The 17,530-nt window shown below is 55.5% G+C and overlaps 1 protein-coding gene across 9 annotated transcripts in view; it reads left to right on the plus strand.

Moving 5' to 3' along the window:
* Positions 1 to 17,530, plus strand: part of WNT5A (Wnt family member 5A) — a 34,364-nt gene that overhangs the window by 8,769 nt on the left and 8,065 nt on the right. For 6 of the 9 annotated variants that reach the window (XM_077858485.1, XM_077858486.1, XM_077858489.1 and 3 more), the window contains 3 exons: positions 10,841 to 10,974; positions 12,208 to 12,458; positions 16,957 to 17,249. In XM_077858485.1, coding sequence (XP_077714611.1) covers positions 10,895 to 10,974; positions 12,208 to 12,458; positions 16,957 to 17,249 — 624 coding nt within the window. In that variant the 5' untranslated portion in view covers positions 10,841 to 10,894. Of the gene's footprint in view, positions 1 to 4,498; positions 4,725 to 5,003; positions 5,131 to 10,320; positions 10,433 to 10,840; positions 10,975 to 12,207; positions 12,459 to 16,956; positions 17,250 to 17,530 lie in introns of those variants that run through there. The other 3 variants (XM_077858484.1, XM_077858491.1, XM_077858492.1) reach the window with 3 other exon arrangements.

The raw sequence follows: 17,530 nt of genomic DNA on the forward strand, positions 1-17,530 counted from the left end.
GCCCTCCTTAACAAATTCTAGTGACTGGAGAGAAAACCGCTTTCTACGGTGGATCATTAAAACACCACCATAAACCCAGGGCCATAAAATATTATTTGCCAGGCATAAAAGGGGGGTAGATTTTCCCAGAATGACAACCCAGGCCCTCTTTCTCCCACTGGGAAAGGCGGCACAGGGATGCGATCGTTCATAAATTCCTTATCTTGCGCTCCGTTTTGTGAACTAACCCTGTTGGGAGAGCAGCCAAGAATATTGATTTATTTGTTCCACGGACTCAAAAGCATTTTTAATGAGTGGAGCGTCGTGATGCCTTGCCAGCGTGTCTGCAGATGACTCAATCTGAGTGCACACACCCAGATGCACACGGGCTGCAAGGGGAGTTCGACAGACTGGGGGTCTACGGAACAAGAACCTTTAGGTGAAATTGGCGGGGGGCGCATGGGTTTCCCTCCTTTCAATCTGCTCACCTCCTAGCCGGGTCCATCAATACCCTGAGAGGTACTGGCTCTTACAATGGAGCCTGGTTTTCCAGAGAAGCACCCCTGGACTGAAGGCTTAGAGTGGATTTCTAGTTGGTTCCCTGTGACATCTTTCTCTGGAAATAATCCTTTCATCCATTCATGCATTCATCTGGTCATTGAACAAATATCTTGGAGCCCCTACTAGGTGCCACGCGGTGCTCTGAGTGCTAGTGTCCGAGCCGAGAAAGATACTGTTACGGAGCTTACTGCATCGGTGTGGGGTGAAACCCGAGCGCGCCCATTATTAGTCTGTTCAGATAAAATTCACAATCCCATATCTGAAGTCTTTGGGGCCAGATCAGTCAGAGATTTCAGAACTTTTTGGAATGATGAAATGGGGGCATATAATTATTTAGTTTGCAAATGGCTCCGGTGACATCTGTAGAAGTACCCAGTAACTCAGTGCTGTTCATATTTCTTCAATGAAAAGTGTGACTATTCACCGCAACGGGAATAAATCAAGACTATAAACGGTCTTGTCACATGAGGTCCGGTTCTGCCACTAAAGGAGTCTGAAAACTTCTGTTTTCAGAGCTGCTTTTTGAAGAGCGCATATGGAGTGCCTGGTAAGTGACCCACGCTGAGTACTCCATGACCCTCGCTGTCCTTTCTTGCCACGTGCCTGATTTTCAAGGTCATCCATTTCCTTTTCACTGCACCCCTGCCACAGGTCATTATATTTCTCTGTCTTGTTTGTGTGTGTGTGTGTGTGTTTATATGTGTATTTAAGAGGATCTTGAGGCACTGAGAGGCTAAATGACTTGTCCGAGATCTGACAGCTAGAAAATAGCCCAGGAGGACTGGAACTTCAGAGTCTGCCCTCAACCACTACCTAACACCACCTTCCTCTAGACGAAAGATAGCAAAGCAGGAAATAAGAACATTTGAGGCTGTGTCTACATAAGCAACAGCAACCAGGGAAAAGCAGGCAAAAATCCAGATAATCCCGAGTTTGGCAGATTTTAGAAAAAGGTGTGTGTTGGGTAGCCAGTGTTTCTGGACAGACTATAGGGGTGGGAGCAAGTTAACAGCCCTTCTCTTTTAGCAAGAAGATCATCTCTGTGGGCTCAGGGACACTCAGGCATGGAGCCGCTCCTGCACCCTTGGAGAGCTCCATTCTTGAACAAGACATGTCCTGCCACTTCCCAGGCCCTTCACGTGTGAGCCCCGCGGGCTGAACTGCTGCCCCTGGGCATCGCTGGGTTGCCCTCCCAGGAGACACAAGCGCTCCTCTGGCCAGGTGGACCTCGGAAGGCAGTTGCTGGTCAAAGCCAAAAAGCAAGAGAGGGAGCTGCAGAGGGGCCCGCCAAGGGGCGGTTCTGCAGGCACAGACCCCCGCACACTTAGACCCTCCCCTCCAACTGGCAGATCTCAGACTAGATCGGAAAAGTGGAAAATGCCCACAGGTCATCATTAAGTGGTCAAGGCCTAAAGAATGTGAGGAGACATGGGACTCCTGAGATGAAGGGGAGATGTTTCAAGAGCAGCTTTGATGACCTTGGGCTCCCCTCCTTAAGGTTTCCTGCACCCCTGGCTACAGAAAGCAAGGCCAGAGGGAGAAAGCTATCTCTTGCTGGTCCTGGGAAGCCCACGCTGCCATTTGGGGGCGCATAGCAAAAGGAGGCCAGGGCCAGGGAGGAGTCCCCTCAGCCGAGACAAGTAAGGTCCAGGAAGGGGCTGCGAAGGGTGGGACAGGATCTCTGGGAGCCTTTCCCCCACCCCGCACGACCTGGGGTGGTTCCATTGGAAGAACAAAACAAAACAGCCACCCCCAAAGTACCCAGGTCGAGGAGTTTTCGCCTTAAGGTCAAGTGCATGCTGCTGGATGGCGGAAATTGAATCCCGTGTGTGTGTGTGTGTGTGTGTGTGTGTGTGTGTGTGTGTGTGTGTCCCCTCCACCTCACATGTCTGGAAGATGGGGAGGAAGGAGAACAAGAGTTGTGCTCCAGTCTGAGGCATGGTTTGGGAGTGGCGTCCCTGTCCTGCAGGACTTGGGGGGGCACACATCCCCCAACCGCGTCCCTGCAGGGACAACCACAGGTGTCTGCAAGTGTCTAGAAGTTCCAGCGCCTGGAATCGGGTTTTGCGGAGGTTTTGCGGAACTTCGCAAGCTTCTCACCTGGGGGCACCCGCCTAGATCCACCGCGCAGCACCACACGTCGCGTCCGGGTGCGCTGGGTCGCAGCCAGGGGCTGAATCGCGCCCCAGGACCCAAACCTACTGCCCTGGGGCGGTGCAGGGTGTGCGCGTCTCCCCTGTTGTCCGGCCCCGGGCTTAGGGACCCTCCCTCTGGGGTGAGGACGGGGTGGAGGTCCTCCCAGAGGTTCGGTGCTCGGGCAGCGGCCCCCCCCCCCGGCAGCCCCCAGTAGGAGCAGCCCGGGACAGGCAAGCCAAGGGGTGCAGACCGGGAAGTTGGGGTTCAGCCTCCCGAGGGTCTGCGGCTTTGGACGATCGCAGACAGCGGGGCGGCGGGCGGGCAGCGGCTGCGGAGTGCACCTCTCCCTTCCAGCAGATGCCTGGGGGATGGGGCGCCCAGAGAAGGGGGCTCGAGCAGGGAGCCTACTCCACCCCCCCTGCACCCCAGCCGTGGTACGGCTTTAAAATCCTGCGGAGTTTGTCATAGGCCGGCCTCACCACGCATGCGCATAGGCGAAGTTGAGTTTTTTTTTTTTCTCTTTCTTTTCTCCCCCCTTCCCTCTCTTTCCAGCCGCCTTTGGTTCTGCAACTTAAAAAAAAAAAAAAAGAAAAAAAATTTTTTTTTTTTTGAACAGCAGGGGAAAGCGGAGTCCGGAGAGAGGGAGAGAGTGAGGCGGTTGGCTAGGAGGGCCGGGGGGTGGGGGGTCGCGGTCCCCGCGGTCCCCGCGGTCGGTCAGTCTGTCTGGCGGGCGCAGGATCGCGTGGAAGGCTGCTGCGAGCTCCGGGGCGCCGCCTCCGCCGCCCAGAGTCCGCTTCGGGGCGGCCGCCGCCGAGCCAGCTCCTCCCGCCGCCGCCGCCTGCTCGCCCGCCCTCGGCCCCGGCGCCAAGCGAGGAGGTGGGCGGCCGCGCAGGCCATGGAGCGCCGCAGCTGAGCCGCCGCCGCGGGGCCCCGGGCCCTCGCCCCTCCCCAGCCCGCGCCCGGGGCGCCCCGCGCCTGGGAAGGCGGGGAAAGACGGGGACTAACCCGGAGAGAGAGAGGAGGGAGCGGGGAGGGGGGAGCCCGCGCCTCCCCTGGGGCCGTCGCCCACCGCCCGCCGCCCCCGAAGCCGCCGCGCGCCGAGCTTTCGAGGGACGACTCTGCACCCATTTCGCGCCCCTCCTCTTATTTTTTATTTTTATTTCTTTTGCCAAAACCCTAAAATGAAAGGACAAAAGTTGGCGCTGACTCTCGTAGTCCGGATGGCGACTTGTGCGTTTCCAGCGGCATCTCCCGGAGAAAAAGCCGTGCGCGCCTGATTGTTCCGTGGCCCCAAAGCTCCAGTGTGTGTGTGTGTGTGCGTGCGTGTGCGTGTGGGGGGGGCGGGTGTGTATCTGTGTGTGTACACAGACGTCCGCACACTCACTCGCGGCCGCAGGAGCAGCGCCGGGAAGCAGACGCTTCGGCCCCAGACTCGGAGAGGAGGAGCTGCAGCGCAGGAGGCGTGAGCCGCGGGGAGTTCGGCACGATCCGCCGTGTGAATGGGCCGGGGGCACCTGGGCGCGCGGATCGCCCCCGCCCCCGCCCCGGGCCAGCGCTGAGGACTGGGGCATTTTTTTCACCCTCTTGTGAAGAATTTTTTTTTTTTTTATTATTTGTTGTAAAGTCTTTTGCACAATCACGCCCACATTTGGGGTTGGAAAGCCCTAATTACCGCCGTCGCTGATGGACGTTGGAGAGGGAGCGCCTCGCCGCGGAACAGTCGCCTGCACGCCCTCGCCGGACCCGCGGCTCCCTCGTTGCGCGCCGGCCCGGCTCTGCCCCTGCGGCCGGCCCGCGGGCTCCGGCGCCCCCTCGGCCCCCGGGCGCACCCCGGCGCTGCTGCGGCTCGGGCCCCCGGGCTCGGGCGCCAGGGACCGCTTCGCCACCGATTTCCTGCGCCTGCCGGACGCGCCCCGGAGGAGCCCGCCGCTCCGCGCCGGATCGTCCCCCCGGGCTTAACCCGGCCGCTCCGCTCGGATTCCTCGGCTGCCCTCGCTCCGGTGGCGACTTCCTCCCCGCGGCCGCGTCCCCTCCCCCTCGCCATGAAGGTAGGTGTTCTGCGCGCTGCCGACGCTCGCCACTTTTTTTTTTTTTTTTCCTCCCCTCTTTGCATTTTTTCTTTTGGAAGTTAACTGGACACCCCCCCCCCAGCACGCACACGCACACACACACACACACACACACACACACACACACCCCTCTCCCTATACCTCCATCTCTCCTACCGCCTCCAGGAGCTGAACTCCATAGCCGAGCTGGCAGGGACCCCCATCCCTTCGCCCACCGCCCCCCTCGCGCACCGCCTGCGTCTCTCGGGACACCTCTCCTCCCGCTAAAAGTCACTGCAAACCTAGACTTTGGAGAAAAAGGGAGGATAAGCAAGGGCAGAACCCCCGAGAGCGGTTCACAGATGATCTTCTTTTTGCCCGGAGGAACACCAGTGTCATTTACTAGGTATATTTCAGGAACAGGATAATGATTCAATTCAACAAATATTTATGAAGCGCCCACTGCGCGGGCACCGAGAGGGTGTGTGGCCGGGGCTCGGGAAGGGGAGGAGGACTCCCTGGCTGGGAGACCGGGCAGCAGGAGCCGACACCCCGGAGCGGTGCACCGCCCCCCTCTTCCCCGGTGCTCTGCGGCGGGAGGCCAGGTTGCAGCGCTGCGGGCCGTGTGCCTTTAAGAGCGCCTGGTGGGGGGCCAGCGCGCACCCCGGCGCGGGAGCCGGGTCGCGTTATTAGCATTATTAGCCGCCACTGGTGAGCTCGGCCCCGGGCCCGGGCGGTGGGGGCGGGGAGCGCTGGCAGCGGTGGCTCCAATCCGTCCGCCGGGAGAGCGCGCCCCGGCCCCCTGCGCCGAATCCGCCGCGTCCTTTGGAAACATTTGGGCCTCCGCTTTGGGAGAGCGGGCGAGGGGGGGGGGGGGGGCAGTTTGTGAACTCTTGTTTGTTTTAATTGTCAGTTGTATGTTAAAGCCGAGTCACACACTCCGAGGGTCACCGGGAGTTCACTTTTGCGAGAAGTTAACATTTCTTCCTGCAATATAACTTGTTATTTTCCAAACAACTTCTCCGTCCTCCGAGCTTCGGTCCTTATTTCTACTCTTCTTGATCGTCTCTCATTTTACTTTAATAGAACGGTGAAGGTTGGAACTGGGATTAAGGGGTTTCCTAAAACAAACAAAATTCCTGCACGCCTTCCCAAAAAAGTCAAAAAAAAAAAAAAAAAAAAGAACCCCAAACCTGGAGACCCCGCGGCCTTGTTTTACTTTCCCAATTCCAGTTTGGCGTCGGGGCCCCTTCTCCTCTCCCGTTTTTAAATGGACAACCCGCTGATGAGAAGCCCCCTGGAGCCAGGGGTGGGATCGCACCTCCTCAGCCCCTGCTCTCCCGCCGGGGCTCACCGCTGCTCCAACCTGATATGGAGATTTCGTTTGTATACAGCGTCTGCCAGGGGAGCTCCGAGGGGGCAATGCTGAGAGCGCGCGAGCGGTGGAGACGCGGTGGAAACTGTGTCCGAGTGCGTAAATCCGTGCCCTCCGTGTTGTTGGGGGGGGGGGGGCAAGGGGACGAAAGGGTCAGTTGTTCTCGGGCATTGGGCTTGCCAGCCCTAATCCCGCCGGGCCCACAAAGGAGGACCCTCTCCTGGAGGACTGGGCCGGGTGTCCCAGGCCTTTGCCTTTCCTCCCCCGAGCGCCCCGGCGCACAAGGGGTTAGCGCCGTGCGCTCGGAGCTCAGCTCTTCCCGCTGCCTTTCCATCCTCGCCGTGCGGTGCCGGCTGCCCCCTGTTGGCCGCCTCGAGGTAGGGCGCCTGGGAGTCTTGCTTGGGGCGGGCGGTCAGCTGCTCGCCTCTCCCTCCCACCTCTGGCTCAGCTCGTCCTTCCCGACCCTCAGGCCCTCCTCTCCCGGGAGGGCCCCTCCGAGGCCCCCGGAGGACAAGCTGCACTGCGCGGCCGCCGCAATACAGAAGGGGCAGGGGTCCGACCCAGCAAACGGGGCCCCGGCGAGTGGAAGGAAGGGCTTACCTCCTCCCCAGGGCGTAGGAACAGGAGCGTCGCCCTAGGAGGCCTAGGGTACGGCCTCGGCGCTCCCACCCGTGCTGTCTGTGGGAGACGAGTGTTGCTTTCTCTTTCTCGGCCTCAATTTCTTCTTCTATTAAAAAGTGGAGTTGAAACTGCCTCTGGACGGGGGGTGGGTTGAACTGATCTTTAATTTTCTTTCTCCTTCACTTTGCTCTTCCTCTGGCTGGAGCTGAGAGCCTGTCTTTGGAGTTAGCCTGTGTGAGGAAGGTGTAAGTGATTGTGTGTGTGTCTCTGTGTGTGTGTGTCAGAGAGAGAAATAAAGTCTTGACGTCTGAAGAGACTTGTCTGGGGATGGAAGTGGGGGAGATAGGGAACAAAACCCGGCTCGGACACCATTCTTCCTTTGGAGACTCCCTTGTTTCCCGACCTGCTGTTCAGTCCTGAGCCCAGGCAATCCTTGCATTGATCTGGGCACAAGGAGCTCTCTCCACCTTAGAACTCTGTCTCTCTCCCAACGCCCCCCCCCCCCCCAACACACAAACAACACATAGGCAGCGCTGTAGACACAACAAAGCAGTGAGGGGCAGCCTCAGTCCCCCTGAGCCCAAGCTGGAGGCTTAGGGACGCCCTACCTCCTGGTCTGTTCCCCAAAAGCGAACCTCCCTCCCATCCGTGGCCCCAAGCTCATCCTCATCCGCTCGGCTTCTCTGCTGGCACTTCCTGCGGCAGGGCATCCCAGTTTTGTGGTTGCAGCCTTTATCTCCCACAATTTTCTCTGTTACTGTTACTCTTCTTTGGAGAGAGATCAGAGTGGAGAAAACAGTTTATTTCCCACCAAGAGCAGAGATTCTTGCAGTTTCCTATCCTTTTAGCCACCGTGATGAGCCCAGGTCGAACTCATTTTTGATTCCTTAGCTGGTCTCGCTCTTCATTTCCATTCTCCCAGACTTGGGGGGACCCTGGACGCAAAAAAGCCTAGTGGAAGGGGATGACCAGACTGAATGAGGTGTAGTACCAGTGAGTGAGGGTCAAGAATCTTCTTCCTGCCTTTGTGGAATTTCTCTTTAGGGGCCAGGGGGCTGAGGACTTGGGTGCAGCCTGCGCGCTCGGAGGCTTTCTGTGGCCTGGGAACCTCCTCCAACCAGAGTGATGGATTCCTCTCTTTCACCCCTCATCACCCTCAGTCCGCACCCCAATTGATGAAGGTTTTAGAACACCTTCAATCCACTGTGAAGGCTTTGTTGGAGAAACAGAATCCGCATCACTGCGTAGAGCTGCTCCGGCTTTGGAAACAGGGCGCTCCACTGCCCTACCCCCACCTCACCCCTCCCCTGCGCTAGAACCGCTCAAGTGCCCGCAATCCTCCTCCCCATCGCCTGCTGGGAACAGATCGTCAGGATCCCTACCTAAGTGGGCTTCTCGTGGCCCTGAAAGTGTTCGAAAACATTTAGCCCGTTCTTTGGTAAACTCAGCTTCTGCCCAGAACTTTTATTTCCACACACTCCCCTGTGTGACCATTCCAGGAGAGGTCTCATTTCATACCGTCTTTTCGGATCGGATCTCTTGGTGAACAGGCAGGGGTGTTTACCCTACAGAGTCTAAGTATTACTTATTAGGGAGTTCGCTGTGAGTTCTTTCAGCCCTTCAGACTTGTGGGGCCTTTTGGGGGGTTGCACGGGGATTGGAGCGGGAAGAGGGCCAAGGTGTTTCCGGGCAAGCACGCGGGGTTAAGTGGAGACGCGACTCGAAGGGCTCTCCTGCAGGATCCCCTTTGGGACGCCCCTGGCCTACCCCCAGTCTGGAGCTGGGGAGACCCGCGTCTGGGAGACCCAGCGGCCCACTCCCAGTTAGGAACGGGCGGACTCTCCCCGGGGTCATCGGGCCCAAAGTCGGTTCGGTTTGTGTGGCTTCGCCTCTAACAAAGAGATCCGCTGTAATCCGCCGAATCTGTTATCAATTTCTCCGCCGCCCGCGCCCCGCCCCGCGCGCCCCGCCCGTCGGGAAGCTCTGAAAGTGCGCGCGGCCAGCGGCAGCCTTCCCCGCCGGCGTCTCGGAAGCACGTCGGTGCGTGTGTGTCTGTGAATGCGTTTGAGTGTGTGAACGTGCAGCAGTGTGGTTGCGAGTGTGCGTGTGCGCGCGCGGCCCTGGCCGCCGAGGGGGAGAGTCGACTTTGCAGCCTGGGCCGCGCGCGAAGGCAGACCTCGCAGCGCACCCCCTCCCCTGGAGGAAACTTGACACTTCGGGCGGGGGTGGGGAGGGAGACCGAGCCTCCTCTCTCCGAGGCTGGGGAAACCCCAGGTTTCTACTCTCCGGGATGCGCCCCTCGCCTTGCGGCGTTTGGAGAAGGAGTGGGCCCAGGGCTCGGAGCCCTGGTTAGCGGGCGCGGGGACCGCACAAGCATTTCCTCTTGGAGAAGCCCGGAGCTCCCCTGGTCAAGGAGACCGCGGGCACGGGGGAGCCGTGGCACGCTCCTGGGCCCCAGCGCGCTTTCACGGCTGCCTGGGTCCCCTCAGCCCCTTCGCCCGCGCACGTTCCAGGCTCCTCTGCCGCCGGGAGGAGGCTCACCTTTCTCCTCCCCCGTCCTCCCCCCCCCCCCCCCGGAGGAAGGGGCTCCCTCGGGGGCTGCGGGCGGCGCAGCGCGGCCGGGTCACATTGATCAGAAACGTAAAAGGGGATTTTTTGGAAACCCGCTCCTCCCACCCGCACGCGCCACGGCCTCGCGCCCCCGCCGCCTACAGGTGGAGAAGTCCCCAGTGGGGAGGCACGGCCGCGAAAGCTTCCAGGGCCACCACCCCCTGCCCCTGGAAGCCCTCGCGGCGGGAGGCTGCGCCGCCGCGACCCTTTGCGCCTTGGAACCCAGGGGCTCCGCGGCCGCGCGGGAGCCTGCGCATCCCCGGCCCCGCCGAGGGCGGACTCGCGCGCGCTGCGGCCTCTCCCTGCGCCCGCGCCGTTCCGGGCTCACCGAACCGCGTGTGAGCTGGGCCGGCCGGTGCGCCGAGGTGCTGCACGGCCAGACCCGCAGCGCCGCGATGGCCAAGGGGCCGCGACCCCAGACCCCGGACCTAAGGAAACGAGCCCCCCTTGGCTTCCTGTCCTCTTTCCCCGTGGCAGCTGTCAGGAGTGGGGGCAGCCGGGGGGCGGGAGTGACATGAGAAACCAGAATTCGCGGGAGGCCAGGGAAGGGATCCTGGATCCTCTCCCGGGACAGCGGGGGCTCGGACTCCTTTCTTCCCTCCGGGGTGCTGTCCCTTCTCTGGGGGGTACACTGGCTCGGAGGACGAGGCCTCAGGCAGGGGAGAGGGCACTGTTTTCCCGCTTCCTTGGTTGGGAGAGCACATCTCTCTCGTTATCCCCGGTGCCCCCGTCTCCAACCCCACCCCAATCTGGTGGAACAGTGTCCTAAGGAAACCCAGGCTGCCCTCCCGCCCCTCCCCACACCCTCTGGAAGCGGCTTCCCCCCCAGAGCGGCCTGTAAACTGATTAGGAAACATACGCTGTTAATTCCGAGCTGCATTTCCCAGCTGGGCACTCGCGCGCGCGCCGCTCCCCGGGGCCTCGCCCCCCACCCCTGCCCTTCCCTCCCGCGTCCTGCCCCCTCCCCACCCCCACCCACCCCCACCCCACCCCCGCGCCGGCCACCCCGCCTCCTCCGCAGCCGCCGGCGGCGTGCTCCACTCGCCTTCGCGCTCCTCTCGCCCATGGAATTAATTCCGGCTCCACTTGTTGCTCGGCCCAGGTCGGGGAGCGGACGCGGGTGGCTGCGGGTTCCCGAGTGAATTCCCGAGCGGGGACCCCGCAGAGCGCGCACTAGAGGGGAGCAGGGGGTGCGGGAAGCGGCCGAGCAGGAGAGAGGCAGCGCTTGGCACCGGGGCTTTGGCTCCACAGCATTGGGACATGTTTGTAATCGCTGGCGAGCCCCGCGCGCAGGATCCCAGCGAAATCAGATTTCCTGGTGAGGTTGCGTGGGTGGATTAATTTGGAAAAAGAAACTGCCTATATCTTGCCATCAAAAAACTCAACGGAGGAGAAGCGCAGTCAATCAACAGTAAACTTAAGAGACCCCGGATGCTTCCGTTGTTTAAACTTGTATGCTCGAAAATTATCTGAGAGGCAATAAACATCTGCTCCTTTCTTCCCTCTCCAGAAGTCGATTGGAATATTAAGGCCAGGAGTTGCTTTGGGGACGGCTGGAAGTGCAATGTCTTCCAAGTTCTTCCTAATGGCTTTGGCCATATTTTTCTCCTTCGCCCAGGTTGTAATAGAAGCCAATTCTTGGTGGTAAGTTCCTTCTAAGTACATATGCTTTGTTTTATTTTATTTCTTTTTTTTTAAGAAAAGATTCATGTGTACGATGCTGCAGTATTTAAAGCAGAATCATGAGTTTGAGTGCCTTTAATACAGACGTGCCTAATATGATTTGTTTGTATATCTGGAAATCGGATTTTTTTTTAAGTTGTTAATATCGTCAGGCTTAATCTGTAGCTCCGTAGGGAATGCGACCCTATAAATCTACACCTTTTTCTATGAGGCCCTTGTTCGGATGTCTGCTTGTAGTACATCATGTAATAAAAGGGGACCGAAATTCACGTCTCTAATAATTGTGAGCCTATCTATAAAGTTTACTTTTTGCCACCTCGAGGTAGTAAAAGTCAGTTCCAGCTTTTATTTTTGGTCATTGTGGTTACTAACCTTCGGGGTCTGAGGTAGGCAGAGTGTTCTAGGAAGACAGCTACACTGCAAGTGGGCGAGGACTGGGGCTTGAAATCTGATCAAAAGGAGGTGAACGTGAAGTAGTCAACCGTCCCTAAGTGAGCGTTTCTCCCTGGTTAGGGGCCCGTGTAGACAGACTGCAGTATATCCAGAGGATTATTTTTGACGGTGTTCTGGATATTTTTTTCCCCTGTAAATGAACAGCGTTTTTCTGACTGTCAAACATGACTTGTATTCACTGGATACCCTGTCTTGGGTCTCTCACAATCACATAAGGAGCCCTTTTAAAATGTCCAGAGAACATGGTGGATTTTCTGCAGCCTCTATACTTGTCTCCCTGTTCTTCCATCGGTCAGAGGGAGCTGCTATCTCCTCCCCGTGTCTAATTGTGTCTACTTTCGGCATTCATACATTTCCAAGGCACATCGGTCCAATTTGTGGGGCAAAGTGAGTCACTTTCTCTCATGTCAGAGGCCCGTCCCCAAAAACCGCCATTCCCCCCTCTTCTGAGTGATTTCGGAAATATTGGTTCAGGTATATGGCAATGAGGGCAAAGAAGGGAGTGAAAACCTAACTGGGGAGCCAGATGGCGGGGTGGGGACTACACAATACCTCCGTTTTCTGAGTGCAGTTGAAACAGAGAAGTTTTATGAAGCCCTTCTCATACTTTGTCATGAGGACAAGCAGGAGAGAAAAAGCATCTGTGTGCTTAAAACTATGTATTGCTGACATGCTTTCAGGGGGCCTACCTCAAGAGTTCACGTAAATCTTGAATGCACATCTCCCCCCTCCCCTTTTTAGGTCGCTAGGTATGAATAACCCTGTTCAGATGTCAGAAGTATATATCATAGGAGCGCAGCCTCTCTGCAGCCAGCTGGCAGGACTTTCTCAAGGACAGAAGAAACTGTGCCACTTGTATCAGGACCACATGCAGTACATTGGAGAAGGCGCAAAGACGGGCATCAAAGAGTGCCAGTATCAATTCCGGCATCGGAGGTGGAACTGCAGCACCGTGGATAACACCTCCGTTTTTGGCAGGGTCATGCAGATAGGTAGGAAACCATTTAACATATTTTTTAAATACGGATCAAGTGTTCTCCTGAAGAAAGAGAAAAAGAAAAAAAAGGGGGGGGGGCTTCAGTGTGTACTTACAAGCTTGATAAGGAGGGAATCTCCCAGCAGGCTGACGGCTGGGGAACGTTAGTCACTACAACTACTTGCGCGTTAATTCCTGTTCCCACACCTTGATTATAATAAGTTTTGGGCTGCTTTAACCAAATGAGAAGGGAAGCATCAGAGACACCTTCGTTTTTCCAAACACTCAATTTTTCTTAAAAGCATTTTGTTTAGAAGAGAAGCAGAACGCTTAATTTGGTTTCTCAAAAGGAGGTGAGGAAAGATGAGTCATTTATATCCTTTTAAGCTTCAAAACTCTTTTTAACGGTTAGAAGTTTCTTAAGCCACAATTCAAATGGCCCACGTATCAAACTAAATACTGTCATCTTTCGAATGTTGGCTATGTTGGAAGTGAATAAGGTTTTAATTTTCCTAATATAGATATTTCCTGAGGCCATAGAGATATATATGTTAAAACTTTATTTTTAGTCCCAGAAAGAATTTTAATTAGAAGTGATCCAATTTACGTTGCGATTTTGGCAATTGATATAAAAAGCACATGCCTCAGATCTCAGCCTAGAAACTAAAAAAAAAAAAAAAAAAAAACAACTTAAATGTATTGCTCACAGTCAGATTCTTTATGTTAAACGTATCCTTGAACTTGTTATTCCGTGCAGGGAGGAGGTGGCATTAAAATGGGGCTAAAGGCAAAGAATTTGGAAAATCAGTTTGCCTCTGGTTTGGCTTAATAGCATAGGATACTATCTGACAGATGTGATCCTATGTGTGTTTTCTAGTGAGAATGTTTTAGGTCCATTTAGTTTTATGCAAACAAGCCCTTATAATTAATATGACCGCGGTGATTCCTAAAATAAGAAGCCATTTATCAAAGCAATTAACTGTTTAGACTGACTGAAGATAAAAAAGTTGGCTTAATATCCGTCACGGATGGATAAAATGCTTTTTTAAAAACCCTGAAAAGTGCATTCATTGAGAACAAAAAAGAGTTGTCAGTGGATGTTTGAGCCAAGCGACTTCATATACTAAAATAATACAGGACTGGAAGCCATTCCTCTAATTGAATGGCAAAATGGTCTGCAGCCCTCAGCCTGGCAGTTTCATAGGGCTTTGTCCTTCCTGTTAATGATTAAAATGTGCTAATGTATATACTGGGATCTGAATCCAGGAGTTGAGCGGCAGGAACACAGGAGCTTTCCCTGAACGAGGACTGCCCTATGTAGTTAACTGGGGGTGGTGGAGATTCCCTTCTGCACTGTGATATTGTGAGTAAGCTCAAAACTTTTTCTTTTTTTTTAGCTGTATCAGAATGGTAAGTTGTCAGCTTTCCCTTCTCACCTTTGCGTTATATATTCCCCCTAAGCTCCTTTCCTCTCAAACTAAGGGAGCATTTTTTCACATGTATATGAGTTTGCAAAAGCCATACATTTTTTTTTTATGGTAACCAGGAGGCAAAATACCCATTGGAACAGTTTTTCTGTGTAGTGACTCGAACACAACTTTGATTTAAGGTCCTCTTCATTTGTAGCCTCTTTTGGGCCAAAATGTTCAGAATAAGCTATCATTTGCTAAGTGGATTTGAGTTCTGCTAGAGATTTATTTAAAATGTGGTCCAAGATTCAAAGAGCCTGCTTCCTCAGGGAACAAGCAGAACCTTTGGTACAAAGGCTTATATTTAATTGTCCCTTGCAAATACAGTGTCTGGTCCTCAGCTGTGTGGTACTCCCGTCTGGGTTGGTGGCAAGTGGGTGGGAGTAAAACCTCCTGGCAGCCTCCAAGGGAGCCCTGCTACATACTACCATCAAGTTAGCTGATATCCTGGGCATCTGAGAGCGCCCACCATCCTCCTTTGCCAAAGGTCCCCCAGGTTCTGGGGTCAGGAAGCTGCTGCTGGGCTTTTGGTGGAACACGGATGGGGCCTTCTCTTCTATTTATTTAAAAAAAGAGACAGAGAGAAGGAAAACCAGAGTAGAGTTTTGTGGAAGGGAAACATGGACCCAACCCCAACAGTGGGAAATTTACTTGGCTTTCAGTTTTCTATTTAAGAGTCTGTTTGAAGAGAAGGAGCTAAGGGAAAATTTAAAACACCTTTGATGCTTAAAGGGGTGTGTGTGTGTATGCGTGCGTGCATGCGTGCCCTTATGCACACGGGCGCTAACGCCCACTCCAGAGCACTTAGTATGCCAGGGACCCGAGCGCAGTTTGTGCCCGTGAGAATCTGACCCTGTGATGGGGCCAGTGTCTGAGAAACTCAGGCTGCCACTTCCATCCCTCTTTAACTCATTTTTTCTAGGGTGCCAGTTGCCTGGGAGGCACTGTACACAATTGGCTGGTGAAGGGCCCACTCTTCATTTTGGAAACTTCTCATTTTTCATCACGCTAACCTTTCCTCCAGCTTTTGTCTACGTCCCTTCTTTGTCTCCACACTGTGAAAAGATATATAAGAAAGGCTCCATTTTTAAGGGGTGTGAGGATCCAAATAGATGTAGATTTCGCAGGAAGGAAACCTAACTGAACCAGCAGTATTCCATACAGCATGGTTGTGTCCACAGGCTACTCGCCAAAGAGCACTTTTCAAACTGACGTTTTCTCTGCAGTGACAAAGTGGCTTAAGAGATTTCCACCAGGTTTGTGTTCCAGGGTAAAAAAGGAAATGCTCAAGGTAGACTCATTAGGAAAAAAAAAAAAAAACGCATTATTGGGTTTTGTATAAAAGCCCTTTTATGCACGATCTACTCACAGGACAGTGCCTTAGGTTCTTCTAGCTCCAGAGGATGGTTTATCTGTTTTCCTCTCGCTACTGCCTTATTCTACAAGTCTCCCATCCAGGACCACATTTTCTGTCCTATCAGTGTTGATCCTCAAATAACTCCCTTCAGAATCTTTCTGCTCACCTCATTTCTCTCCACTCTCTGATGGGCTCTGCCTCTCTAATTTGAGCTAGCTAGATAGAAGACCCCTTAGGAACTCTCTGGATCTTCCTGCCAACCACCAGCACGCTCCTCAAATCATTCATTTTTTAAATTGTGGGAGGGTAGGTCTGTGGTAACTGGGAACCTTCACCGTTCCTGGAAGGAGGAATCACAAATGTCTGTGGATTGAAGTATAGAGCTCAAGTCCCAGGAAGGGCAGCCTGCTGGATTCTGGAATTGGCATAGGCATCCTCAGGCTGACCTTTTTAGTTGGGGCTGAGTCCTGTTGTCAGCTGTTCTTCTGCTGGACCACCCCCTCCCTCCCCCGCTAAAAAAAAAGATGGTCAGCAAGCTCTTTAAGGGTTGGAGAAACTTCTGATATAGGGATTTCAGCACTAAAAGCGGCCTTTTTCTCCCTCCTGGACATCTAGTTCAATAGTCTTATTTTTATAGTTGAAGAAAGTGAGGCCCCTGTGCCCCAGCATACCCCTCAGGCCCAGCTTCAGCCCACCCCAGGTAGGGGGGGGCGGTTAACCCTTTCTCTCTGGCACCACTACATTTTTATCAAGTGGCTTCTTGTTACCCATAGAAGTGTCTCCAAGTACGCGTGAAAGTTAAAGTAGACTATGATGGCCTCCATTTTCCCTCTGACAAATGGGACTACAGGAAGTAGACATTACAAGTTTGGGGAAGGAGAAGACTCTTCTTTTCCCCTTAGATTGTGCTTTCTTCCTGCTTGCGATTGATTCTAACAGTTTGAGGCAGAGGCTCTGCGAGGGGGGCAGGTGGGTGGCTGGGTTGCAGAAGTAGCCTCTAAGGCAGCAGGCTGCTTTACAAGTCCACTGCCATCTTCCTGAATAAGTATCAGGCCAAAGCAACTTGGGGTGTAAGAAGAGGCCAAGCTTCGCTCTGATACCCCAGGAACAGGGCGCCGCCTTCAGCCCAGGGCGTGATCCTGGAGTCCCGGGATGGAGTCCCACAGCAGGCTCCCTGCATGGAGGCTGCTTCTCCCTCTGCCTGTGTCTCTGTCTCTCTCTCGCTCTCTGTCTGTAATAAATAAATAAATAAAAATCTTAAAAAAAAAACTAAAAGAAAAAAAAAAGATTAGAAAGGGGAGGTCAGGGGCCTGGCCCTGCGTGGTGATGGAGCAGGGGGAGCCAGGCCCCAGGTCCCCGCCCTGGCCTGAGACTCCAGGCCTGGCCACTTCTGCGGCCCTGCCCGAGCTAACTCAGAATGACCCCAAACGTTCAAATCAGTGTCAGGAAGTCTCCCCACATTCTGTTCGCCCTCAATGGCTTCTTTCATGCGCAGTTTTGGGAAGGAAGTTTCCAGGACTTTGGAGGAGCTGGAGGCAAAGCCAGGCTGGCGCTCGCCCGCGCGGGGCTCTGGCTCCTCGGGGTCAGAGTGGAGACGCCAGGGGTCCCGGGCGCCGCGCACCTGCCGGGGGCGGGCGGGGCGGGGCGGGGCGGGGCGGGCGCCCGGTGACCCCGCGTCCCGCCCGCAGGCAGCCGCGAGACGGCCTTCACGTACGCGGTGAGCGCCGCGGGGGTGGTGAACGCCATGAGCCGCGCGTGCCGCGAGGGCGAGCTCTCCACCTGCGGCTGCAGCCGGGCCGCGCGCCCCAAGGACCTGCCGCGGGACTGGCTGTGGGGCGGCTGCGGGGACAACATCGACTACGGCTACCGCTTCGCCAAGGAGTTCGTGGACGCGCGCGAGCGGGAGCGCATCCACGCCAAGGGCTCGTACGAGAGCGCGCGCATCCTCATGAACCTGCACAACAACGAGGCCGGCCGCAGGGTGAGTCGGGGCACCTGCGGGCCCGGGGGTTGGGGGGGGTCCCGCGCCGCCCCGCCCCGCCCGCGAAGGTGCGCCTGATGCTGCCTGACAAGGAGCTTTCTGGGCCCCTGTCCTTAGTCCCCAGTGCAACTGGGCAGCTCAGCTCAGAGACAAAGATGTGCATAAAGGTCGCCCTCCCCCCTGGGACGTGTGTGTGGCTGCGCTTCCCCTGGGGCGACGGAGCTCCCTACCCCGGGGGGTGCCCAGTGGGGGGACCCGGCCTTCCCCGGACTCCCCGACCC

This window comes from Canis aureus, chromosome 19, assembly GCF_053574225.1.
Source record: "Canis aureus isolate CA01 chromosome 19, VMU_Caureus_v.1.0, whole genome shotgun sequence".
Taxonomy (NCBI): domain Eukaryota; kingdom Metazoa; phylum Chordata; class Mammalia; order Carnivora; family Canidae; genus Canis; species Canis aureus.